General features: G+C 41.0%; 1 protein-coding gene across 1 annotated transcript in view; it reads left to right on the forward strand.

The window, feature by feature from the left end:
- The window catches only part of mast4 (microtubule associated serine/threonine kinase family member 4), a 90,675-nt gene that overhangs the window by 49,202 nt on the left and 14,137 nt on the right, over positions 1 to 27,336 (forward strand). Inside the window, exons 5-16 of the mRNA XM_022768818.1 lie at positions 14,592 to 14,680; positions 19,049 to 19,118; positions 19,844 to 19,922; positions 22,522 to 22,676; positions 22,798 to 22,873; positions 22,966 to 23,175; positions 23,847 to 23,948; positions 24,442 to 24,574; positions 25,877 to 25,938; positions 26,061 to 26,152; positions 26,412 to 26,620; positions 26,707 to 26,845. Of these exons, the coding sequence (XP_022624539.1) occupies positions 14,592 to 14,680; positions 19,049 to 19,118; positions 19,844 to 19,922; positions 22,522 to 22,676; positions 22,798 to 22,873; positions 22,966 to 23,175; positions 23,847 to 23,948; positions 24,442 to 24,574; positions 25,877 to 25,938; positions 26,061 to 26,152; positions 26,412 to 26,620; positions 26,707 to 26,845 (1,416 nt within the window). The remainder of the gene's footprint in view (positions 1 to 14,591; positions 14,681 to 19,048; positions 19,119 to 19,843; positions 19,923 to 22,521; positions 22,677 to 22,797; positions 22,874 to 22,965; positions 23,176 to 23,846; positions 23,949 to 24,441; positions 24,575 to 25,876; positions 25,939 to 26,060; positions 26,153 to 26,411; positions 26,621 to 26,706; positions 26,846 to 27,336) is intronic.

Here is a 27,336-nt window from a genome sequence, read left to right on the forward strand (position 1 = left end):
AATAGTTCCAAGTTTGCACTCTTAACCTCTGTACTCTAGATACAGTTCTGAGGAAGAGGATGCTCTTACGCTCCAGTTCCTGCCTGCCTCAACCTCCGGCTCTGTGGTTAATGCAGTGTTTGGTGTCATCTGCAGTGGCTCTTTGCTCCTCAAACATGCTCGTAGTAATAAAGAATTCATTGGTTTACTGGATGAGTAAGTGAGGCAGCAGTCAAGTGTCTTTCTTCTCTGCTCTGCTTTCTATACTTCTTTTCTCAGACCAGGTTTACCATCGTTCAGCAGTTAGCTGTTACAGTTATTTTAGCTGACTCATTGCAAACACGTTTTTAGCAGTGTAATTTTTTACAGTGTGCTGTCAAATTATCTGAATAACTCCCCTCTTTTGTCATGCAGTAGTTCATCTTTGGACAATTTCCTGCCAGTGAGTCATTGATTCATTTTGACTTACTGGGATCTTGATGATTTGGCAATAAAGTGGCTGCAAAGATAAGTGTGGATAAAATGCATCATGGGTGATTTTACTAATGATAAGCAGAAGCCTCTGGGGTGTTTTAAATCCCTGCAGGGGCTTGGACAGTCTAGTCTAGTGCGTCATTGTGCTTTATTACTTTGGGTTTCAGTATTACACTCATATCCCTCCCTAATTTGAGCACAAACACTGAATTCATGCTTCTATTTGGTTTCGATGTTATAAACAAATTCCACTCTTCTGCTGTCAGCTGTACACTGACTGATGTGGACTGGCAGGTAGTGGTGCATTATGTTTTTCTTTGGAAGATGACATCATCCCCGGGTTGTGGTGACATTGCATCGTACGGTGCGTGCCTCCTGTTAGCGTCTGTCAAGGTGACTGCGTGTGGAGGAGCAGACAAAATGTAGACTTAATTTATTGCATTCATTTCAGCTATGTAGCAAGTCACCAGTTGGGGGAGGAGTTGTGGTGGTAGGGGGTTGGGGTGGGGGGGGGTGGGGGGGGCAACATAAATGTGCATGCGTTTGTTAAGGAGCAGGGGGCGTGTATTAGAGGAGGGAAGAAGGGGTATTGTCCTGCCTCCATGCCCTCCGCAGGCAACTGAGGATCTTATTTGACAGCTTCAAGGTGGAACGTGGAAAGACCAAAACAAGAACCTTGCCACCTCCCCACCCTCCCCCTTTTTTTCACCCCCTCCCTTTTTGTGGGGGGGAGAGAAAACCAATCCGTCTCATCGCACTGTGGTGGCTGGGTTTGGCTCTTTGTCAGTGCAAGGGGGACGGCAGGCGGGCAGGCAGTGTGAATGCATATCATGACCACAATAGAGCAAACGAGCACAGTTCAGCCATGAAAGCCCAGCGGGAGAGGCTGAGAATTCCAGGGCTGACGCTAGAGTGAGTATTTTCCTCCGTTATCCTACCGGGGAGGCAGCTCCTCTGCAGTGTGTAGCTTCATCTGTCTCTGTGTCATATTTGTTGCTGTCTCTCACTGTTGCTTTAAGCTGTGTGCAGCGTTAGCATTAGCAGCAGCAGCAGCAGCATCTGCAGCAGGAAGTCTAATGTCAAATCCTTCTCAGCTAGGCAACAGTGGCTTACTTGTGTTTGTTTGTCTGTGTGCGTATGTCTGTGTGTGTATGTGTGTCTGTCTGTGTGTGTGTGTGTGTGTCTGGCTGTGCGTGTGTGTGTGTGTTTGTGTTCACGCATTTATGTCTTCATGCACGTGTGTGTGATAGACAGATAACGTGTCACGCAGAGGAGTGCCGCAACTGCACAACATGCTTTATTTGCTGGTGTGACACACGTACACGCACACATAGGAAACACACACACACACACTCACACAGAGCACACGTATGATGAGTCTTGTTTAAGTGTTTGTTGGATGTGACCAATAAGGTGAAAAGCAGTGCATCACTGTGTTTAGACGGCAGGTTTCCCCCTTTCATCACAGCCACAGTCATTTGTTTGACTTGATCCATTTTTTATTTGGGTCAACAAGGCGTTTGTTATGGTTCCCTCCATCTGAAGCTCTAAACCCTTAAATTCAAAGAACATAATTGGACTAATCATCAAACACATATCTCATTTTTATGGACAATGAGGACTCTATTGTGTTATATCAACCAACATGGTAAAATTCTTCAGGCAGCTGTAGCCACAGAGCTTAGTACATTGTGTTTTTTATTAGTCCTCCTTAAAAAGACGTGGCTGCAGTATTCTACGTTTTTTCTTTTTTCTTACTGTCAACAAATCCCATGAAAAAAAAAAACACAACCGACAGTATGTTAGTTTTACTCTCAGTACTTTCCAACTTCCCCACCCTGCCTGTGACACTCCAAGCCCATTGGTTCTTACTGAAGACATGTATGGCTCACACATATACAACTTTCACTTCTTAAAAAAAGCTAAATAATGTCCTGAAACAGCTGATCACTGTAGTTTTCAGCACATTTCCTAAACAGTGCATTTGTTAGGGACTATTTTCAGTGGATTAATCCACATTTGGTGCTACAGTGAGCATGTACTGCAGCAGCAGCAGCAGCAGCAGCAGGCTGTGTGTATGGTTCAGTCAAAATAAACTACAGTGTCCATCATCGTAATGAAAGAACATGCAGTGCAGCGGTTGTGTTTCTCATACCTTTAGGACAACGACAACAATAGAGCTCTGTGGCACCGAGGAATAAAATAACATCTTATATCTTTAGATACCTGTGAGTATGATCAGGTCATCGTCGGGTTTGACGGATTGAAAATCTAGAAGAATCTGCAGCATTTTACCATGAAAGTTTTATATGTGTGAACATTGTGACGAATGATTTGGGACTGCCACTGCAGTAAAAGTTACTCACCTCTGTGTGACCTAATGCTCTGCAGTGCCGCTGCTGAAAGTTCAGTTGAAATGGGGCTCAGTGCTCGGCACCACGTAGGTACAGTAGAAATCTTTCTGTTTGATTTGAATAACAGGAGGAGAGCCTCTGTTTCTCAAGCATTCAGTAATGACTGTGAAATGAGGTTAATCTGTGACTTCTTTTATCTGTAGTATTTTAGCAGGTGGGCTTATTGGTCGTCTTTAGTTTTAGCCTGAACAGAAAGAGACTATGGGGTGAAACATCCCCAGACCATGCCAACCAGACAAATGCCTTGGAAACCTGCTCTTTACACACAGCTTTGCTTCACCTGACAGGGAATATTTACTCTTCATGATGCTGCTGTTTTCATCTGGGCACATGTCAGCGTTGTGGGGTGGTGGCTGGGGAGGGTTTCTGTCCTGTGTGTGATAAAAGACAACTATTCACTACACTCCATTTAACTTACAGCCTCACTCCCCGAAGCTTGAGCCCCACTCCCACTAGCCCTTGCAGCCCGTGCAGCCCGCTGCACGCGTTTCATTTTTGGAGGTAAGCAAGAGTTTTTCCAACCGTGGCTGTTTTGTTTTGAAAGGCCTGTAAGTGCTTGTTTGGGTCAATCTTTGTGCTCATGTGTCACAAGGCTGCGAGTGGGTATTCATCCTGCCCTCCCTAAAATCATCTGCCATTGAAACGACATTGAAAGAGGAGGACACAGCACTTATATAATGTTGATGGTTTCACCCCCTTCCCCCCCATCTTACCCCTCTCTCCCTTCTGAGGTTTATGCTCCTCTTTCATGTGCTAAGTAGGATTTGTGGCGTTTGCAATACATCAAAGTGAAGAATGGTCTCAATCTGTCTGAGTCCCGGCTGGATTGATTCATTTAGGAATGAACCGTATTCAAAACAGTTTTAGATTCCTCAGTAATCTCCCGTATCCGAGCTTATTGCTCATATCTCAACTAGTTTCTGATTAGTGTTTTAAAAGTCTGTGTCTGCTGATAGAGCTTCAGATTGTTTTTTTTATGAACATTAAGACTTTTATCTTTGTGTCACTGAAATGTTTTTTTTTCTCTGGGGTGTTATCACGCGTCAGTGATGTCTGCGACGGCGTGTCCCGTCTTCGAACTCCACATTTCACCCGCCAAGAACCTCTGAATCTGTCTGTGCTCGGGGACGAGCCTCGTTTGGGCTTTCACTTTCAAACGGGTCACTAAGGTGACGATTCCACGTTGTTGTGGTGAACTAGTGTTCATGTGAAAACGTGGCCTGGGATTCATACGAGTGTTGTCTGCGTTGTCTCTATCTTTGATTCATTTTTCGTGCAACTTTGTGCTGCAGCTTCTCCTAACCTCAGTCCAACTGAGATTCATTAATTAATTAAAAGCCTTAGACTTTACAAAACTAGAAATCTCATGGTACAAGATTTATATGTTTTATATGTTTTACTGATGAAAAGTCGCAGTCTATGCTTTCTGTCAGGTTTACGGCTTTTATTCAGGCGGCTTCTGGCGCAGGCCTCGTCGATGGGAAAGAGTCAAAAAAAATTTTTTTACATTTTCAGCTCATTCAAAACACTCAACTTTTGGGACTTTTCTATATCAATGAATAGCATGAAACACCCACTCGTGTCACCTCTGATCTCCTCTTGTTCTGCTCAGCTTTCATACAGAGTCAAGTGGAGCAAGCATTCATATGAGTCAGCTCCATAGAAGACCGTAGAGATGATTTTAACTGAGTGTGTTTTTTTATTTTTTTTATTGATAATTTCAGTTTTTGTTCCATCATGCATCAGTACACAGGGTTTGGTGTTGTGATGCTTTGTAGTATGATCAGAGATGAGATGCCCAAATCATATGTAACATCATCCTGCACCGTCGTAGTGTAGGAGCATCGGAGCTGTACGTGACCGTCAGATTGTTGTTTATATTGTTTTAAAAGTTTTGTACATGTATGTGTATGTAGACATAGATACATGTATATGCTGACGCTTGGCTTATATTAACAATGGATCTCATGACGACCTGTATGTGAAAGGTGCTGCTCACAGTGATGCCTACAGAGATTCATCATCTGACTCAGCAGTTTCCCATCAGCCCCATGGAGCATTTTTAGCATGTTTTATTTAATTTATGTAACCAGTCTGCGGCTTTAGCATTTTATTTCACGCTCAACACTTTTATCAGCTTTGTTTTTTGGTGTCCTTAAGCAGCTGTTTGCAACAAAATACTCTAATAAACCCACTGTACATGACCACACCAGCACCAAACAGCAGACTAGACGAAGTTAGGAAACCAAAACAGAGCAAAAAGGAGACGGGATTATCAGCAAAACATGACTCCAATTGAATGAATGCTAATGTTGCTCCGTATCTGATGGATGTTTGCTAATAGCTTCAGGATATTGTATGAAGTGATAATATATCATTGTTTTGTTTATGGCGTGTTTCCGCTGCCGCCGAGTGGCCGAAAAAAAGCTTTTGTTGACGCTGACATCACTGCAGCGAGGTTTGGCAAACAGCAGATTTCACTGCTCACCTGCACACAAAGAAAGTCACAGCCCTGACAAGCCCTTAAAGTGTTAACTGGCTTCTGTGTTTCACATCAGTTATCAGAGTGGATGAAATATGCTGACCTTTCACAGGATTTATAACAGATTGGTGCTTGAGCTAATTACTCATCTTCTGTGATGACAGTTCTCTAGATTACTAATACTGTAATATTTTATACTTGGCACACAGTATTTTCACATCGCTACATGCCGTGTTTTCGTTTCACCAACGTAAAACTAATGTCGTTGTTGAAATATTGTATATTATTATTTTCCTAAACTGCCAGAAAAGGAGTGAGAGGTCGGTAAGAGGACAGTGAGAGACATTTTCTGCCTGTGATGTCAGCGTCGCCGCTGACCTCCCTCCTCACGCTGCTCTGTGCAGGTTTGACTTTGAACCATCTGAACCGTCGTTTCTTATGTGGAACGCAGAAACAGAGCAGAGCCATAATTAGAGTGAAGGCTGTCACACCGGCCTGTAGGGAGACGGACTGAGCCACTCTGAGGGAACACACACACACACACACACACACACACACACACACACAGACTTTATACTGGGAAAAATGGCCTCTAATAACACTTTATTACAGAAGAGGAACATGCAGGTAGAGCCAGCAGTTATGTGCCGGTCATGGCAGTGTTCTCCTTTCTCCTCTCCGTGTCTCTTCCTGAGCCTTTGAATCCCTTCCAGGCAGAGCACTTGGCAGGTGATTGGTCTCATCTGCAGCATCCTGATGGTCCTCAGGTCTGACTGTGCACTTCTTTAGTGAAGCTTTCAACCCGTCTCTGGACCGCTGATTTTTCTCTCCTGTTCACTCCTGTTTCTTTTATTTCAAATACTTATATTCAGAAGTTACTGGCTGTTAGATTCTGTTTGGTTGTAATACTAACAAGACACCTGATTTTAGGTCATCCTAATGACCTGCATAAGATCATATCGGCCTCTTTATTTCTGATTTAATTCATCATTATGCCCCTGGACTAAAGGACATAAACAGCAAACGCTGAGTCATCACCAGAAAATTCATGTGCAACTCTTTTAATTGTCAATTAATTGTCAATCATTTATTTTTAAGGAAAAATGTGACGATTCCAGCTGCTGGAATTGGAGAATTTTCTTCTTTTGCTTGTTGTACATGAAAGTAAATTGGATATCTTCGATTGTTGGTCTGATGGTCAGACAAAACAAGACATCTGAAAACACCACTTTGGGCTCTGGGAAATTGTGATGGCTGCTTTTTTTCCCTGTCTTATGATGTTTTCCTGGCTTTTACTGGCTCGCTTGATAAATCAAGAGAAAAATCAGCAGATTGAGGTAAATAAAGATAGTTGTTAGTTGCAGCCCTGCATCAAATAATGAGACTTTTTCATTATTTATCATGCTAGACACGCCAAGGAGACACCATACTAGAGGCGTGTTAATAACAGGGTATATTGGGGTAGGGTATAACAGCTGCACGTAACACATTATTGATAAATCTGTTTTTTTTTCAATTAATTGATTAATCATTTGGTCAACCAACCAGCAGCCAGGTCTGGGCCACAGGGTTTACTGTCTGTAGAGATTAAGCCAACCAGCTGATGTTTGGTATTTCTTTACAACATGCATGCACCAGCAGGATGATTGCCTGCTGCAAGATCGACCAGATTCACCTGTCTCTGTCGCGTCTTACGAATAATTCAGCGTGAGCCAGCAGAATTGGTGGATGAGGAGCTGGACTCGATGTCAGTACTGTGGCGGTACAGTTCGGCTCGAAGCAAAAAAATATCTGTCAACTTTGTCGTCCGACGGTCGGCACTTCTGACAAATCTGTTCAACCACCTTGAAAGGAAGCATCAGCCAAAGGAAGGTGTTTGACTCGTCTGTGTGTCACCAGGTCGTGAAACATAAACAGTTAGCATTGAACGACGCACCAGAGCAGTCGATAAAAGCAACAAAGGATGAAAAGAGGTGACTGAGGTGATCACCCTCTGTCCAGCTAAGGACGTGGACAGTGTCTGTAGTGCAATATTGTGGTTCATACACTGATTCTCAACTGTATATTTCAACGTGATTGTGTGTTAAAAGGAGGAACACCCGCCCCTTAATCTGAAGCTTGGATAAGACAAAAATGAAAGTAACATATACTTCATATCTACTCTATCAGTCATGTGATAACAGCAGCCTCAGACAAACAGGGGTTTTTCTTATCGCAGCTCTGGAGCTGTATTATTGCTGCGCTGTTTGCATGGCTCGACTTTGCTCTCTCCCGTGGAGAACAGCCATTGAATAAAAGTAATCAATGTCTTGGGACTAAGGTTGGATTCTTTGTAAGAAGGTTTATTATGGTTCATCTGGGTTTGAAGATGTTTTGTTCGTAGCCCCTGACAGCTTCTTTTGTAGCTGTACACTGTGCTCCCCACAGGCCGCTGTCAAGAGCCGACCCTAAACTCACACATACGTGCAGAGCTTGAAAGTCAAATTCATCACTGAACTGACGAAAGACCAGTTCTTGGGTTATGTGTGCAGGAGTTTTCCTTTTCTGAAACTTTTTCTGAAAGGTCAGATTTATCATAATTAAAGTTATTCTGTATCACTACTGTTGTAAATTTGTTTTATTATAAGCTATATAATGTCCAATCTGCAGATTTCACAGCTGTGTTTAGCTGCTTATCTGCCAACAGTCAATAAGAAAACATGAGTCAAGGATCAAAGGTGATGAAGTTAAGGTGAGGCTCGCATCAAATGAACGAGGCAAGACTGTCGGCGCGGGGAGGGAAGAGCTGAGGGAAGAATTCATGCAGTAGCAGAAGAAATCCATGCAAAGGCACAGCATTTCCATTTCAAATAGGTCCTGCTTAATACACTGACCCACCAGACTTTTGGAGGGGTGCCAGTTTGTGAAAGCAGCGAGTGCACAGCAGCATCTGCTGATGATGCAGTACCCCTCTGTCTCACAACCCCCCCCTTCACAGGATGTGAAGTGGTAGATGCCTGTTACATGATATGAAGCATGTTGAGCGAAGGGAGCAGGATGAGTGTTTGGGATACAGAACACAGTCGCAGTGAGACGGGAAAACAAAAAGTCAGCTGGTATTAGGTGTCATATCCCTGCAACAGTGGAGGCTGTCACCACCTGACCTGGATCACACACTCTGTGCCTTTCAGGATCCTCCTTGGGTTACTTTTCTTTTTTTTTTTGTTACTAGAGGACAGAGGAGGACAACGTGTCCTCTCTGCCAGTGTGTTTATGCCGCAGCTGGCTGCAGATGTGCCTGTGCAGAGGAAGTTTGGACCTAAGCAGAGCTGTTGTAGGAGTACTTGTCAGGACTGCACTGGGGGTCGCTTCCTCCTGAACCCTGAAAGCCATCGCTTCTCGTCACCAGGTCTTCACAAGCCCCCTTTGCCTCTCCCTCTTTGGCATGACTTGGACACAATGTCAGACTCCAGTCTGTGGACAGTGCTGTCCAACTTTAACATGCCACATTTCTTCAGCGGAGCTCGTCTGCGCCGCTCAAAGAGGTAACATTTAAAACAGCCTTATTTTCTTTCCTCTCCTGTGGTTTGTGGCTCTTCAGATGGGCTTTCTGTACAACCTGTGATTTGATACAGAACTCGTTTTGTTTCCCACCTAACAGGTAATACGATATATACGTTAATTATAACATGCTCTCTGGAGCAGTGGGTGGCAGGAGGGATGTTTTTCCACGTATTTACAGTAGGTCAGCTGAGCTGTTTTATGAGGCCGACATGAATAAGAAGCTGGGTGTTCCCCTCTTGCCTATTGTGTACTATTTGCTTTGTGAGTGATTGTAGAGTAATTGGCTGTTTGTTGTGGAGGCAGACTCCCGTTCTTTACACAGGATGTGAGCTGTCTTACATCACCCCCATTTATTCACAGCTGAAAAGTGGAAACGCGGATTGTTTCTTTTATATTTGTTACTGGTTGTTGTTGTTGTGACACTTTCTGTTCACCACTAAACGTTGTGGTTTCATACCAGAGACCAAACATTCCTAACGTTGCCAAATTTAAAAACATTTTGTGATTCAGAGTCGGTGTATAGCCGCTGGCTTATAGCTAAGCCACTTCATCCCAGTTTTTTGTATATGGTGGGGCTACAGTATTGGTAAAGCCCATATAACTGATATTTATTTTTAATCCCTGTCCTGACCTATTTTATAGTACAGAACAGCTTAACATGAAATACTGGCTTTTTGGACAACATGTTTTTTTTTTTTTTTCATTTGAAAACTCTGATAGAGATATTGAGATTAAAGATATTAAAGATATTGATAACTGATACAGCCATGTTTTTCTGCTTCTGTTTTATGAGTAACATGATAGATTAATGTCAGGATGATCAAATAATGAGTTGGATTTGAGACAGATATTGAGATCAGATTGAAAGTTTCATTGCAGATGAGCAATGATTATCTAAACTGAAATGAAATCAGCTGCAGCTTTAAGATGCTTTGCATGTAGAGCAGTTTTTTTTTTTACTTCATGCCATTACGGTAATGTCCTCTGTCCCACCCGTTTAATCAAAACACTGAATTCATAACGAAGCAGTTGACAGAGTTGTATGAAGTTAAAGTAGAAAAATCTACTGTATATATTCTGTTATATTGCAATATGTGAACATTTTAGACATTTAAAGATGTAATAACTGCTCTGCAGCCGTTAACCATGTTACCATGACTTAAATGTGTTATGCACTGTATCTGAAAATGTAAACTCCACACAAAAACAACAGATCTGACAAAGCTGAGTGTGTGTAAAGCTCTCTAACACTGTACGTGCCCAGATGTAGAAACTGACAGTGGCCTAAAGAAAACAGCTGTCTTCAGTGGCTACAGGAGTGATCTGCAGCGCTTTTTACCCAAGCTGCAAGTTTTTAAACACTATTATTAGAGCAGTGTGTGTCGCATGTCTGACTTTGAATTTAGGTTTGTCAGCACAGAGCAAGAATTTATGCGGCATCGCGCTTTGTCAGCTCACCTGACAGCTCTGACAAGAGAGCCAAACTCGCAGAAGTGGAAAAGATAAATCATGGCTTTTTGTTGACATGGGTCACGATCAGACATTTCAGATTCATCAGGATTCAGAGTCGTTGTAAATCAAAGGTGTTTTTATCTATTTTTGCTTCTTTTCTCGCACCCAAAATAGGTGATCGCACTGAAATCTAAGAAATTGTCTTTGACAGATTCAGATTACTTTGTGCAGTAATGTAGGTCAGTGTAAGATATGAAATAACTGTAAAAATGTGAGTAAAGTAAGATGAGTGCTGTATGTAAAGTATCTATAACTTTAATAAAGGTCTTTTAGAGTATTTTCAGTCACTGACAAACAGCTGTGAAGCCAGTCTGGTGCAGATTTCATGTGTAATACAACAATGGGTTTGACGAGGTTGAGGGTTTTGCATATAACCGAGACAGTTAAACCTCATATGGATCTGTTCCAGGAATCTCACACATCTGCAGTACAGCATACAACACTGGCCTACTTTCTCCCTATCATCTTCGCCCAGGGCTTCTTTATCCCCCATTTAAACCCCTCGCTATCCCAACACGGTTTTTCCGCTCGCTCAGTCTTCCTGGCCTCTGAGGTGTCTCCGCCAAAGCTCAGCTTAGCATCGAGTGTGACGGAGATGACCCGCGCGCCATCACAACCTGTGGCAGTTTTCTGCAGAGTAATCCAGAGGCAGTCATTTTAATGTCTCCGTGAGTGGCACTCATCTGTCTAATAGGGGTTATGGTGGTACAAACACTGGGGGGTGGGTAGTGAGAGCAACAAGAGGGTTGATTGGGCAGCAGAGTGGCATTCTCTTGGCTTAATCCACAGTGAGAGGGTATAAATAGATCTCGTTAAATCTGATCCTCTTTGACTGAGCACCTGTGTACCAGATATTATTCACTCCCTCCCCACCATGATAAATGATTCATGGCATGTGTCCACACTCCTGATTGCAGGGGTTAGCCCTACAAACCACTCGAGTAAACACGGATGAATGGGATTTCAGTCAAAATAGAGTTTCCCCTCCTGATTTATGGAGATGAGTTTGGATTTCGGTGCGACAATGGGCCAACAACAGGGACTGCACGGAGCTACAAGCAGCTTGGGTTTTTTCAGTCGTTTGTTGCCAGTCATTGTCTGAGCAGGTGTTTCCTGCTGTACACTTAAAAAGGTGAAGGTGACAGCAAACCTCAGCGCCTTCGGATTTGTTTATAAATTGCACCTGACTGGTTTTCCTCTAGTCAAATCTTGTACAGTTATGTGAGCCTTTGATACAGAGGCTCTTATCTTCTCCACACATGGTGCAAAGTTCCCAATATCCTGCAGGCAAATTATCTTTCTCTGTGATCACGTCCCTTCACACAGAAATTAATCACCTCTGCTCCATCATTTCAATCCTGAATTACTAAATACCAGACATTTGCTCTGCAACTGTAAGCATCATAAAAAATTTGCATCCTCTCATTTACAGTCATAGGAGCGCTGAGCCGTAGTAACCACTGACTGGTTAATATCTCGTCTCTGCTTATTAGTTTGTCATCTATTCATCATCGCATTAGACGTTAGCATGTGGCTAATTGCTCAGTCATTTAGCAGAAGCAAGTCTTCCCGTCTCCTCTGATATTTCTGGTGTCATTGTTCAATCCATGCATCAAATTTGTGGGAAATTGCCCATCAATAATCAACATCAACATGAGTGCCAACATCATCCATAAACCCCTCGTGTGTCACTTCTTCTGCACTGATCCCTCCCGACACTTGTTGAGTAAGTGTTGGTTAACATCGTGGTCTTCAGTGCTTTAAAGCTAAATGTTAAGTAATCAGGACACAACAAATCATTTCCAGACGGGTCGAATTTGAGCATCTGGCTGTTAAACGTTCACACAACCCAGGACTATTCAGTAACTTGTAGGTCTCTTCAAATCTTGGTTCTTTTCCAATAAATGAGTTAACCTGAATATGCTTTTGGTGAAGGAACGTTAATTGAAGTGTGAGTGAGTGAAGATCCTCTGGAGTTGCATCACACATGAGTTTGTTTCCCAAACACCAAGGGTTTTTTGATTCACTGACACTAAAGATTTTAAATGCAGCAGCTTTTTTGGGATATGATAAAACAAACAAGCTAACACCTGATTGGTGAAGCAAAATGTCTTTCACCTATCAGAGGTCACGTCCAATCTTCATGTCATACTGCAGTAGCTGTGATCATCACTTTCTGAGTCGTCGTTCACATCAACATCCAAGTCCTGATTACAACTGGGAAAACCGGCGCTCCTGAAAGCTCTGATATGACCGACTTGGCTCTATATAATATGCAAGAGCCTGAAAACCAAACAAACACGTCTTACATCAGCCAAAGCACGTATTCAGGGTAATTAAGCCCAAATGTAATGGCTATATTATCATTGGACATCATTATGCACAGCTCTTGTAAAACCCTGCCTTGGTCCTCACTCTTGCTGATGTGACACTGGAGCTCTGAGGGCTCTGCAGTGGCACCTGTAGGAGCTGCTCTGCAGCAGCGTTGACAGAGAGATGAAGGCCGCCTGCGCACGCATTTCTGCATCATTGCAGAAGCCCATGTGCATTTTATCGTCCTGTGTGATCAATGCTGCATCACACAGACAGGAGAGCTGAAACTGTGACCGAATCCTCCCTTTCTCCCTCTCCTTTTCTCTCTTTGTGGATGGTTTTGTCTCTCCGTCACTGGCGGACTGAGGGACTGTCCTGTGGCCATGCAGCGCTGTGCTCTACATCTTTTTAGCTCTCAGTTTATCTATTCAAACTGAGAGAAAACCAGAGAATACATTTGTTTTTTGTGTTGTTTGTATTATGCACCAGATTGAAATCATTATTGAATAACATCTTAAAAATTCAGTTGGAAATGGTTCAGTTCTCTGAGGAGGTTATGTAAGTGGATGTCATTGAGTCTCTGACCTTGAAGTGAATTCATGCTCTTCAGGCGGTCTGCGTTTCCACTGACAGCCTCTAATTTGAAAGTATAAACCCAAGACTAATCGGGACATTGAAGCCGCTTTTACGCCGAAATATTTGATTTTTCTCTCAAGGTTAAAAACTGGGCTCCATTTATGAGTCACATGTTGTTGATCACAGTGGCTCCTCGTGAGTCACACTCCTGTATTAACATGGCAAACCAACATCAAAGCATTTTGAATGCTGTACAAAGAACCTGCTTTTTCGGTGACTGACCCAAGACTTTCTTTATGTTGCTGTATGTACCGATATTCTCTGTCGACTCCAGGGCTGTAGCTTCGTCTGTATCAGGGAACGTATATTATCTTGTTATAAATGTAATAAAATACTCTGTTTATACGTGTAACTGTGTGTTTGTAATAAGTGAAATTGGGTTTTGCTTTAATGAAACTCGACAGATGATGAGTTTCTCTCCTAAATAAAAGCGACATTCAAGATTGACAGCACATCTATAATAATGATTCTGTGTTTTTTATTTTTCATGGAGGAATAAATGAACTGAAGTGATGATGATGATGATGATAATAATAATAATTTTGTTGTTGACACAAACGTGTTGAGAAGATACTGAGCAAGGAGAAGCCATATTAATGATCTAAATTTTCTTTAAGCAACTGAATACATGATTTTAAAATGTAACCACTACTGAATATTTTTTGTTGTTATAACACTGAATTCATTGGATTAGATTTTTTTTACTTTGAGAACCATCTGTCTGAATTTTCAGGAAGGTAATCTCCTTTTGTTTACTTTTGTTTTGTTTTCTTTTGTTTTGTTTTCCCAAATTCTGATAAAAAATTAAACTGTTCATCATCCATTGTTTGGTCTGAGCCAAACTAGTCTATCGACCGACTTCGCTGTCATGAAGACTTGCTCCTGCGTGGTTAAAAACACTCAATATCAGCTTTTCGAAGTTGTAATTGTCTTGTGCAAATTTCACAAAGGGGAATTCAAACCACATAAATTCAGAGAGAGGATCTTCCAAGTATCCAGTAGTGGTTAAATGTCAAAGTTAGGTATAAGTTGTTTCTGAAATTCAAATTATTATGGCCTCTCTGTGCTTCCATAGTACTGCTGGTTCCTATAAGACCCAACATTTCCTGAATCTAAGCCTCTCTGTTACAATAGTCTAGAAAATATATTTCAAAGTCCTTTGTTATCACTAAGGAAATATGTGAAAGTAGTTTCTTTGTCCATTGTCCTGCCTAACGTTTGCCTCTGTGGTTTCACAGCTGCAGAACGAGCAACAGAAAAAGCCTGATAGGAAGCGGTCAGTCTTCAGGTTTACCACGACCTCACTCCCCTCTCTCATCTCTTACAGGTAAGCACATGTACAGTGTATGTGGATGTCTGTTAAAGTGTATTCCCTGTTTCATTGCCCCACACATAGACATTGGTGCAAAGAGGGGGGAGCCAAGAATGCAGTCCATTGTGTAATGCAAAAAAAAAAAAAAAAAAATCACAAGATGCACAGTCTTTGCAACAGCATATGCCTGAATGATTCTCCCCAGTTTCCTTCTACATAGCTTTAAACCTCATAGCAGCAATACTGATATTATCAAGTGGAGAGGAAAAACAGTGTATTACAAACTGAATGCTGTTGACTGACCCTAACAACAGAAGGTGCGGAGGCTTGTCTGGCACAGAAAGCAATGAGAGAAATCAAAGCACTAAAAAGTAATCATTAAATGTTTATTGTCCTTCCTTTTGTGAGGTCAGCTCTGTGGTGTTTGGGTGAGAATTTAACTGTACAGCTTGGGAGCCAAAAAGCAGTGACTGTGCTGGGTGAGGAAGTGGTGGCCTGCAGAGAGGAAATGCACAGGAGCAGAGGGAGGGGAGGCCTAATTTACCACAGGGCGTTTTATTTCCTGGCATTGGTCAGCAAAAGCACAGCCGCGACTCGCAATGTTTAGTCTGTACCTCGACCCAACGAAGGGGTCCGGTTTTTAAGATGGACTCGGAGTCAGACAGGTTCAATGTTCTCGCCAACGAGTGTGTTCAGCTCTGGGATGACCTAACACTGTGGCTCAGGCGTAATATTGGTACCAAAGGTAAGAAAAAGATCCTTTCAGTCCCGTTTGCAGCGGTCATGTAACTGGGTGCACTGACGTAATCACTTGTGACGCACAATAATTGAGCAGGTTTCTACACAGATCTGATGTTTTTCTTCTGAATTCTGGTCTTCTGCTGCGTAGTTGTTCTGCAGCAGACCATGATTGTGAATAATTGTGATTTAACTTATATCTACCCATTTTCCATAATCTTCCTCTCAGACAATGTTCAAGTAGATTATATGTTTTGTCTGCTCAGGTGCCGTCCAACTTCCATAGGCGTCATTATCATCTGTAATTGGGTGTAATCAAGATTACAGTGCAATTACATAGATGGGATTCATGACGAACAAGATTCAGTGGCTCTGTCATTGTCCCCCGGTATGAAAAAGGCTCGTCCTTATCATCACAGTAGGCGGTGGCGTCGTAGCTTCTGGTTAATTAACTGTTTGGTCCCTGCCTTACTGAGGGATGTAATTATGCCTGATTAATGCAGGACCATAGGTTTGTTTTAACACTATGGATGAGAAACACAAAGGCTAATTGGTGCCTTTCAGAAAGTCCCTACAGTACAATATGTTCAGTGGCCCGAAGCCTCTATTTTCAACAAGGTAATACAGTATGTAGACATTACTAATGTAGGTAAACGGGGGGAGTCCTGGGTGGTTATTAGGGGAAATGGTGAAGATACTTCAGGTGTAAGAGAGCCTCTGGTCTATGATTTATTATTTTCTATTTGCTGTTATATTTTCTGTTTTTTTTCTTGTTTGCGTTTACAGATGACAAATACAGCCGCTTTCAGACATGCACCTCTTCACATTAATCCGATGGCAATTTCATACGTCTGGCTCGAGTCTGAATAAGCGCCTGAGTCACTTTTACATAAGTCGAGACGGCAACCTTAAGTTCAACCTAGGGACATTTCCATAACACTTTCAACCAGGCGTAAGTCTTAAGTCAGTGCTGTTGGGTTGAGATAAAGGCTGCAGCAGCACAAGGTGAAACATGCACCGAGAGAGAGAAATGTGCATCTGGTAATGTTGCCACTTTTAAGATCATTGCACAAAGAAAAAAAACAAAAAAACAGGTTAAACACCCTCAAAAGGCCACGTTAAGTTGTAGAGAAGATTCTTCTCATGTCAGATCAGTCTGTAAAAACAATAGACCAGCACTCTCTCTATACATCTGTAATTTCCATTCGTATCAGCTGCATGTGTGACTAAATGAATGTCTGGCAAACACACAGCATGTGAGCTAATAGGAAATATAAGAGAGTCCCAAGTTAACATCCTGTCATTCAGTGCTTATGCATTATGCTAAAAATAAAAATGATTAAAAGACAGGCAGCAGGATTTGCTCTATAATAACGTTAAATGATGAAAATTATGTGAAAATGTATTAGTGGATTCGCAGTGAGAGGAGGCGCCGAGCGTCCTGAGGTAAAATAAGTTTTAAAATCCGTCAGTGACGCAGCCTGTGGAAGAACAATGTTAACTCACCTCTGTTCTGTCTGTGACAAATATTGTGTGAGCACTCTGCTTTTCATTAATTAAATATCATGTTTCAATGAAGCCTTAACGAACATTAATATTAAACTCATCGATGTCTGCATGACAGATGAAGCAGCGATGTTATGTATTACATTTCTGGGGGAAAAAAAAAAAAACTGGCTTCTTTCAGCTACATAACAAAGTCAGGATATGCTCCTTTTTATCCAGTTCAGATGCCAAAAGCCTTGTACATGTGCTTTTCTGTAGCCTAACTGTGACGGCATGACAGATCCAAAACGCAGATGCCAGAGTCCTGGCAAGATCTGAGAAGTTTGATCATGTGACACCTGACCTGATTTCTTTGCATTGGCTCCCAAAACGAGACAAGCGAGGGGTTGATTTCACAATCCTCCTGACTTACATGGTTTTAAAGGGATTGGCTCCTTCCTACATCTCCTGTCTTATTACTCTGAATGCTCCATCATGTGCTTTACATTGTCTTGATGCAGATTTATTTAGATTCAGGAGAATTCAGGAGAAATGCTCTGTTGAGGTTTTCAAATCAAGGCTTAAAACATAATTTTTCTCTCCTAGTTTCACTTGGTAAACATTCAGCTAATTTCTACTTTGATAACTGCTTACCTCAGTTCTCTTAATGAACCTTTTTAAAGGCCTGACATCAGTCCTGTTATTATATTAACATCCTGCCTGCGTATCCGGGATTCTGCCTTTGTATGTATGTATTTTCACATGCGACGCCTCACAGTTGTGTGTCTGATGTTATATTTTAACCTGCAAAGCGTGCAGACGCTCTTTGTGCACTTTAAATGAAATTAATCGAAGTTGAACTGCACATAAAAGTCCTGCCCTATTTCTCTAACACTTGCATTTTTATAACAACATCAAGGCAGGTTTGATAAGTTGTGTACCTGTCGAGCTTTTCTCGGCGTACAGCAATCACATTTGCAAAGCAAATCACCGGCTCTCAGAAGCTCAACCATTTAAGATCAGTACGGAGGGAGTATTAAACTACACTGTGCGCTGCCACCAGGCATCACATGTTTGACATTCAGAGACATTTTTTGCATGCAACCAAGCGGCTTTTAAAAACAACTCTGTCAAATCGTGCTGTTTTATGATTACTGGCGAGTGCGTGAGGTGAGAGATGACATTTGACATTAAGCCAAACAGGCAGTGTGCTCAGCTGAAAAAAAGTCCACAACAATGTGCATTCAGTGAAAATGCTGTTGGTGAAGATGATCCTTCGGAATGAGCTGTGGGTGTATTTAGTTTGCCTGGTCGCTGACCTTGTTCCAAACTCTCATGAAACCAGAGCACAGTAGTATGTGTCACTTGCAAGACATCAAGAACTTGTAACTTACTTACCGCTGTTAGTAAACTCCTCGTTAATGTCGAGGTCTTTAAAAGACAGTTTAAAGTTTTTAATCCTCTTTAGCTGAATTCAATGAATCTGTCAACAATTCTATTAAAAATAGATGTTTGTTTTGGAAAAAATTTTACTCTAAATACAAAGTTTTATGTCTTGCTGTTGGTTTTAGAGCTGAAACATTGAGTTAATTACTTCACTGACAGAAAAACAACTATTTTGATAATCAGTTAATCGTGTAAAATCATTTTTTCACTCCTAGATGTATGTGATAATAAACTGAATGTCTTGGTTCTGAGCTGTTTTTGATGGCATCACCTTCAGTTTTAGGAAATCATGATGAACACAAGCATTAACGATTAACTGATTAATCAAGAAAGTACTCTGACGATTAATAGATAATGAATATGATCATTTCCTAGTTGGTTTTCATTCAACTTTCTGTAAATAAAAATGAACAATCTGTAATAAATGTCACTTGAGCTGGGATTGGCTTTAGCTCCCTGTCACCTGCACCATACTAATCAAGAATACATTATTTTAAATACAGTTTTTATCTTAATTAAACTGACCAGCCATTATTTACTTGTGTGTTATTTATTCAGGAACTTCACTATTTAAAATGTATTAATTATAATTCTGTTGTATTTGCTGTATTGACTCTGATCTGTAAAAATGTAAAATTGGGATCAAGTCTGATTGATTTTTTTTCTGTAGTTGTTGCCCTCTTTTTAAATTTTTTTTATTTCCATTTCTTGCAGGAACAAGCCCACAAGACAGTCCTAGAAATTTCTCTCCCAGTGCCTCTGCTCATTTTTCCTTTGCACGAAGGTAAAACACAAACATGGATATTTACTATATATGTCAATTTGCAGCCACACAGATCAGCCAGTGAATATGTAAATAGCACAAGTCTAAATATTGAGCTTCTTAAGTCTATCTATGTTTTCAAAAGCAGCATCGATAACGTATTTATTTTAAATCATTTCTCATCATAATATCATGTAATTGTGTATTTTTATTATAATCCACAGTCATTGCCACAGAGCAGACAGGTAACTTCATGTCAGGCTTCTGTTTGACCTTAAATTTTCATCACCCCACATTTGTGAAGTACACTTCAGAGTCCGTACCCCCCTTCATCAGTTTGTCTCACCATGACTGAAGTTTTATTTTACATCGTTTTTGCATCTAGTTTCACTTTTACATTCAGTCGCTTTATTGTTTCTCTAACTTCTGATTTTTCTGTGTAGTATAACTAAAAAACTTCATGTTGAACATTATCAGAAAAAGCTCATCATCTGTCATCAAGAACCATGTGATCATTAGGATTGTAGAAGTTATGTCATGTTTTGAAGACAAACATGGAAATTAATCATATTTCATGTTTCTGAAGTTAATTTTGCAGATTTGTCTTTTAGCAAAGACAAATTCTTCTCCCCGACTAGTATCGTAAAAAACTGGAAATGTATGTTTTTAATCCATTGTTCATTCACGGGCTCAGTTGGACCTCGAAGAGTGACTGTTCTCTGTGTGTCTGTGCTGTTGTGTGACAGGACTGATGGTCGCCGCTGGTCGTTGGCCTCGCTTCCCTCCTCTGGATATGGAACCAACACGCCCAGCTCCACCGTCTCTGTAAGCACCATGCACTGACCCAGTCTGACACGACTGGCCTCAAGAAACACAGCACCTCAAACTAAACTGAAGACATCAACATGACAGAGAGTTTACAGGGAGGCCGAGATTTTCTGATATTTTTCTGATATTTTCTATTAATTAAACTTCAGACCTGTGTCACTCAATCACATCTTGTTTCATACTACGTAGACCACGAACCTATGTTTCCACATTTACATAGTTGGATATCACACAGATATTATAAGATTCAAAAGACTGACACGAGGAGCTGTTTCACAGCGTTTAAGGTCTTAAGCCTAAAGGTTATATAACTTTTCTACATTAAAATGTCCAAAAACAAAAACAACTAGACGTATGATATATGTTTTATTGAGTTGTCCCAAATGTTTCCATCAAAATTAATTATTTTCAAACTAGAGAAATCTGTAATTTTAATCAAGATAATGGTTCTTGTCATTTGGTCATCTGTCAATGGCGTCATATTGCCTTCACACATGCATGTCAAAATTGACTTTTTATCCAGTTTTAAGCCACATTTTTAAGATACACTTTTTAGATCTTGATATCTATTTTATCTGGATAAAGGATTTTAGTCATCAGGCGTCTGGATTTTAAGTTATCAGAGGAACGAGCTGGGCAAACGTTAGCAGCAGCTCGTCTCCCAGCCCCTCTGTGTCGTCCTGTGTCCTTTTAGCATGAAACTGTGTTTTTACTGGATTTTGTTTGTTTTTGGGGAAGAGGAGACCTCTGTGGATAATTTGGTTGCCAGTAAAAACCTCACTAATTGACGCTGGATAAGCTGATTTCAATGATGGGAATGATCCCATGCGACTGAATTACATCACCAAACTCTATATTTTGTTTTTGTTTTTTGATTGAGAGATCCCATAGCGGCAGAAAATTACATTTTATCTGTTTGAAATAATCATGTGATATGTGGGAACCACATCAGTCAACTGTTTGACTGATGTTTGAGGCAATCACCTCGACTCTGTTTATGCAGAAAAAAAGACACGCCACATACGTGCACGCTCTATATTCAATTCTGTGTGCAGACACTGGTGTGCAAACAGTGAGCATATTAATGAGACAACACCAAAATGGTGAAATCAACAGTCGCCAAACTTTAACTTGTTGCAGTTAATTATGTAAATTGGAATTAAGAAAACCCAGCTCTTGTGATTTGAAAATTGCAAATTTGAAATTGTGATTTCAATATAAAAACATGATTAAACTCAAATTCAAATTTGAGTCGCCCTGAGGGACCAATGAGAAAGCGAAGTTAAAATGACTTTAAAGTGGAATTGAGTGTTTCTCACACTTCACACATGTGACTGGCTCACTGTAGTGACTAGTCTCCTCTGAGGCTGCATGCGGAGAGACTTTGTGAACAAACACTTTGTACGAGAAGCCAGAGATTTGTTCCAGAGAAAACATGGCTGACAAGTCGGCACACCAACAAACACATACTCACACATTGCCCCTGTTTCGCCCTCTCTCTCTCATTGTGTCTACTTCCTCTGTCTGCATCTCTCCCTCTCTCTCTCTCTCTCTCTGTAACTCTGACGCTGAAAGAAAACAATTGTATTCAAATACATCAGCATAATCGCTTTTAGGAACCCGACGGAGCCCGCGCATACAACACATGTGCACACACTTAACACACATTTACAGGAAGCCTGATGCAGATTGGAAATTACCCGTATTGATGTTATGTTTTTGTTTTGTGTGATGTCTGGACATCTCGTACATTTCCTGCCATTCACACTGTCATATCGAAGGAAGCATGTTCCTGTTTCTCCAATAAAATATTAGTCATGAGTCAAGTCATAGCAGACGCGCTAATGGTTTTTTAGTATGTGGTAATTTGTGTCAAGCTGTGTCACAGTTTCATGTGTTACCATGCATCCTTAGAACACATGGTTATTTAAGAGGCTTTAGAGGAATAATGTTAAAATTTGAGAAATATGCTTGTTCACTTTCTTGCCAATTGATAACACTCTCACATCGTACGCTAAAGATAAAGCTCCAGCCAGCAGCTGATAAACTTAGCCTTGCCTAGCTTAGCATAAAGACATAAGGCATAAGTTTGACAATCTCCTTACCAGCAATTTCAAACTAACACATTATGTCTTGTTGAATCTGTCCAAAAACAGCTGAACACCTTTTAGCTAGCTGTTTCCCCACCGCTTCCAGGCTATATGCTAAGCTAACATACCCGTCTCTGGGCTGTAGCTTCATATTTAATTCACAGACATGAGAGTGGTATCAATCTTCTCATCGAACTCATGGCAAGAAAACTATAACTACAACATGTATTTCCCCCGGAAATGCTAAACTGATTTCCTTTAGATTTGGCAGATACTGTAGGGAAACGCGTGCAGGACTTTCTGTTAGCATGTGTTTGTCTGTTTTTTTTTATGTTTTTTTTTTTTTAACCCACATACAAAAAAAAAAAAAAAAAAAAAATTCCCTTTTTTTTTTTTTTTTTTTTTTTTTTTTTAACCCCCAAAAAAAAAAAAAAAAAAAAAAAAAAATTGCCATCTCTTTTTTTTTTTTTCTTTTCATGTTGAATATATATTTGTTTCATTTCCAGTCATCCTGTTCATCACAGGAGAAGCTGCACCAGCTGCCCTTCCAGCCTACGCCTGATGAACTGCACTTCCTCTCCAAGCACTTCTGCACTGAGAGTATCTCCGGGGACGAGTGCCGCAGAGCGACGGCCATGCGACCCCGCTCCCGCAGTCTCAGGTATTAGCTTACCCCTAAAAAAAAAAAAAAATTAGCATTATGTCATGTGATCCATGTGGTAATGCATTAACACTGGTGCTGCTCAGACTTTATTCAGATTTTATTCTCACTTGTTTTTCAGCCCTGGAAGATCTCCATCATGTTACGACCATGAGATTATTATGATGAATCACGTCTACAAGGAGCGATTTCCGAAGGTAAAGCCTCACAATAAGTTTTCCCTCGCCGTGTCTGGTCATTAATTATCTTGCGCTTTTACCAAACTTGTCCCTCGCTTTTCTTACTGCAGGCCACAGCTCAGATGGAGGAAAGGATTCAGGAGATCATCCGCAGTAACTCTCCGGAGACCGTCCTCCCATTGGCAGATGGTGTGCTCGGCTTTGCCCACCACCAGATAATTGAACTGGCCCGTGACTGTCTGGAGAAGAGCCGGCTAGGACTCATCACCTCCAGCTACTTCTGCGAACTCACTGACAAGCTGGAGAGGCTTGTTCAGGAGGTGAGCACGTCTTCAATCATCGTCACGGAGGAGAGGTTTTTGGAAGACACCTCGCATGCCTCAGTTTTTTCTCTGCGGAGAAATTGCACGTCATGTATCACTTTTACGTTTGAGTCACAATACCTTCTACCCAGCATCTGGTTTCCTGAAAAATATATACACCCAGTGATCTTTCACAAACCCATTTAACAACACTTGACTGCCTGTCTGAAGGTATTTCAAGAATCCTCAAAAAAATCTAATAATAGAATTACTCAAATAATCTCAAGTAAAAATGAGAGAAAGTCTTTTTCACTTAAATTGCAGCTGTATTTCCTAATTCAGATAACGAGAAATAACACATCCTTGCTTTTTTTTTGTACAACACAAGCAGAATTTTAACATGTGATTTATTATTATTGGCTTGAGCAAGAAAATATGAGCAAGGAAACATGTTAAAAACTTTCACTTTCACTTTTTTCTTGTGTAGTGGGTGAGGTCATTTTTTCATCCACGTAATTAGACAAAATCTTTAATGAAAAACTTTGAGCCATTATATTGGTATATATTGATGTGTCTTTCCAATATATATTATATATAGAGAACCATGCTGCCTCTTGTCTATACTTAACTTTGACCAATCACATGTGAACTGCTGACATCCTGTATCTTCTCTGGTTGGTCGTGTGTAGTCCACGGAGAGATCAGAAAGCGAGGAGGTAAACTTCATCAGAGAGCTGGTGAAGAAGATCCTCATCGTCATCGCCCGACCTGCTCGACTGCTCGAATGTCTGGTACGTGTCACATCACCAAACCCTTTCATTTACTTTCAGTCAGTTTCATTACTTTTGGCATTACATTTTGGCCAGGTCATGATTCTCAAGAGAGTTTGTGGTTAAATAAAGATGTTAGCAACAATAGCAACGTATCAAATGACAGTGTGAAATGTGAAAGAGGTCACTCATAGTGATGAACCCGCAGGGAATTATCCCCTGATTCTGCAGCTCTCCTCAGCTTTAAAGAGCTTTATATCAAGGTTCAGCTCGCCCACTACTTTCCTGCTCTGGTTCACACCAAATGTTTCCCTCTGGAGTTGGTAGAGACCAAAAACAGAGCTAAAAGAGAGTGAATGTCAGTGTCCACTGCCCCCAAGCGCACACTGAGACGTATAAAAAGCATGCATGAGTATGTCTGAAACCTCCAGAAATTTAAAAACATTGTTAAAACATTGTCATCTTAAACTATGTCCACATCAGCATTAACTAAAGTGTGCTGCTGTGTCTTCAGGAGTTTGACCCGGAGGAGTTTTATCACCTTCTGGAGGCCGCCGAAGGACACGCTAAAGAGGGCCAGGGCATCAAAACGGACATCCCTCGTTACATCATCAGCCAGCTGGGTCTCACACGAGATCCTCTGGAAGGTACAGGAAGGACTCATCATCAATCATAATAAAAAACAAACAGAGCTGTTAGCATTCTCCAAGGCACTGCCAAATAGCATTTGGTAATTATTAAATATGGGGAAAATTTCTGTTATTCCACTATTAACGCTGATAATTGATCACGATATTCCAATATAATGTAAAGCATCACAGTTCCTGCATCGACACTAACATGACAACAAATGGAATACATGGGAACTGTTGTGGTGAGGCTGTGAAGGAATGAAAGAGCAGCGCTGTGGAGGGAACTGAAAGACAAAAAGACACTCTTGACTAATGTCCTATACTGAACAGACTGTCTTTTTAATGACCCTCTGTCTCTCCAGATTCAGTAACCAACAACATTCATTATGACTAATTAGAAAGGAATGGCCTCCCCACAGACCTTATACAGATCCACACAGGCTGGCTCATCAGCCCGATCTCTCCATTCATCTCCCCTGAGTGTCTCCTGTGTTTCGTTTGCCCGGTGCCTCGTGTGCCTGAAGCAAACCTACGAGGAAGGACAGATGTTAAATAGCAGTGGAAATGTGTTTACAGGCTCTCAAGAGACGAGACAACCCCCCCCCCCCCCGTGAAATTACACACATGGACTTTGGCATCGTTGCACACAAACACACACAAACCAAAAAAAAAAAAAAAAAAAAAAACATAAAAGATGCAAGGTGGTTTATAATGAGCACTTGTTCTGGAGTGGTGATTTTCAAAATGAGTGTTGGACATGTGTTTGTGTTGCTGCGTCTGATTTCCGCCTCATTTATTCTCAATTCAGATTATCTTGGAGTCAGCACCTCAGACTTAATAGGTGAATAAAGGCTAAAGGCTGCAGTTTTTTATTGTTTTGTTTATACGTTCCGATTTCTCAGCGTTTACGTTTCCTTTGTCTCCAAAACTTCACTGCAGAACAGGATCGTAGGCTTCACATGAAGTTTATTATACAACCCAACTATTTCTTTTATCTCTAAAATTATTCAGTGACAGTGTTTTATTCCCTCATCTAATTTATTTAATCATTTAGTGTTTTGTATTTATGTTTTTAAGATATTTTATTTGTTTTTTGTTTTTTTATCTGTTTTTTTAATCTATTGTTTTTTTCTATTACATTTTCATCATTTTTATTTTTCATGCGCATTAGTCTCCACTTGTTTTCCAGTTTATATACAGTATGTACTGTATCTTATTGTCAGCTTCTCACTCACCTAACCTGTGCAGTAGGTGTTATATAAATAAAGTTTGATTGTTTGCTTTTTATAAAATATATTTTTTCGGTTTTCCCTGTAGAAATTGCTCAGCTGACCGGCTGTGACAGCGGGATTGCAGAAACCCCAGAGACGGACGACTCTGTAAGCGCACAGAAACTGATTATTGCATCGATCTACTCCATCTTTACTGCAGGCGTAGCAGTGAAATACAGATTTTTATCTTTTTGATTTGTTTTAGTGTTTGTCTCTCCTCTTGCCCTCAGTCTCAGAGCCTGAGCACAGCCCTGCGGTGCCGGCGAAAACCCTGTGAGCTGGACTTTGAGATGACAAAACTCATCAGCAATGGAGCCTACGGGTAAGGACATCTTATTCTAAACAAGATTATCTAATCTGTGATAGCAGATGGCTTGTTATTGCAACAACAAAGAAAAAAGACCAACAATTTTGAAGGTATTCTGTTTTTATTTCCCTCCCTGTTTCCACCAGATGTTAATTACAATAGTTAATAAAAGAGATTTGATGATGAGTGCTATATTTTACAACTCATTCTTAAAAGTGGACTTTGTTCTAATCAATTCTTCCCCCTCCTGACTTGTAAACCTTTTATTATGCAGAGCTGTTTATCTGGTTCGGCACAAGGAAACTAAGCAGCGTTTCGCCATGAAAAAGATCAACAAGCAGAACCTGATTTTGAGGAACCAGATACAACAGGCCTTTGTGGAGAGAGACATCCTCACCTTTGCTGAGAACCCTTTTGTGGTGTCCATGTACTGCTCCTTTGAGACCCGGCGGCACCTGTGCATGGTTATGGAATATGTCGAAGGTCAGGGTCGGGCCGGGTTTTTTGAAAGCTGTTTACTCTCTCTAATCTCAAGCACATCTGTAACTTCACTCCATTGATCTTTACAGGGGGAGACTGTGCCACCCTACTGAAGAACATGGGTCCTCTGCCTGTGGATATGGCCAGGATGTACTTTGCAGAGACAGTGCTGGCTCTGGAGTATCTCCACAACTATGGCATTGTCCACAGGGACCTCAAACCAGACAAGTGAGACCTCACACGGCCACGACAATACAAATGTTTATGTCCTTATTCTTTTGCAACATGACAATTAAACAAGGAAATAATTTGAGATTCAATTAATACACATGATATTTATTGTACAGCTATCACTTCAAGGAGGAAGCTGCAACATTAAGGCTTGAAATTCACGTCACTCCTTGCAGCACTGCTTCTTATCCTGAAGCTTTGGTCACAAACACAGTCCTACAAAGTCATGTGTGTAGAGCTGTCTACATCATGTCTGTGGACTGAAACAAAAAATAAATCAGTTGTCTGTTTGACCTTGACACACAGAGCTGATGTGTGATGACACCTAAATTCTTTATTTTAAAGCAGAGATGGCACTGGGCCCGGGATTTAATCTGGTGGTTTGGCTCTGGGGATGGCAGTGTCAGCTCGGTTCACAGCTCAACAACCATTCAATCGATTAGCATCAAATTTTGTAAAGGCGTTAATGTGTCTCAGAGGGTGAATCC

This window comes from Seriola dumerili, unplaced genomic scaffold (assembly GCF_002260705.1).
Source record: "Seriola dumerili isolate Sdu_G_001 unplaced genomic scaffold, Sdu_1.0 BDQW01001845.1, whole genome shotgun sequence".
NCBI lineage: Eukaryota > Metazoa > Chordata > Actinopteri > Carangiformes > Carangidae > Seriola > Seriola dumerili.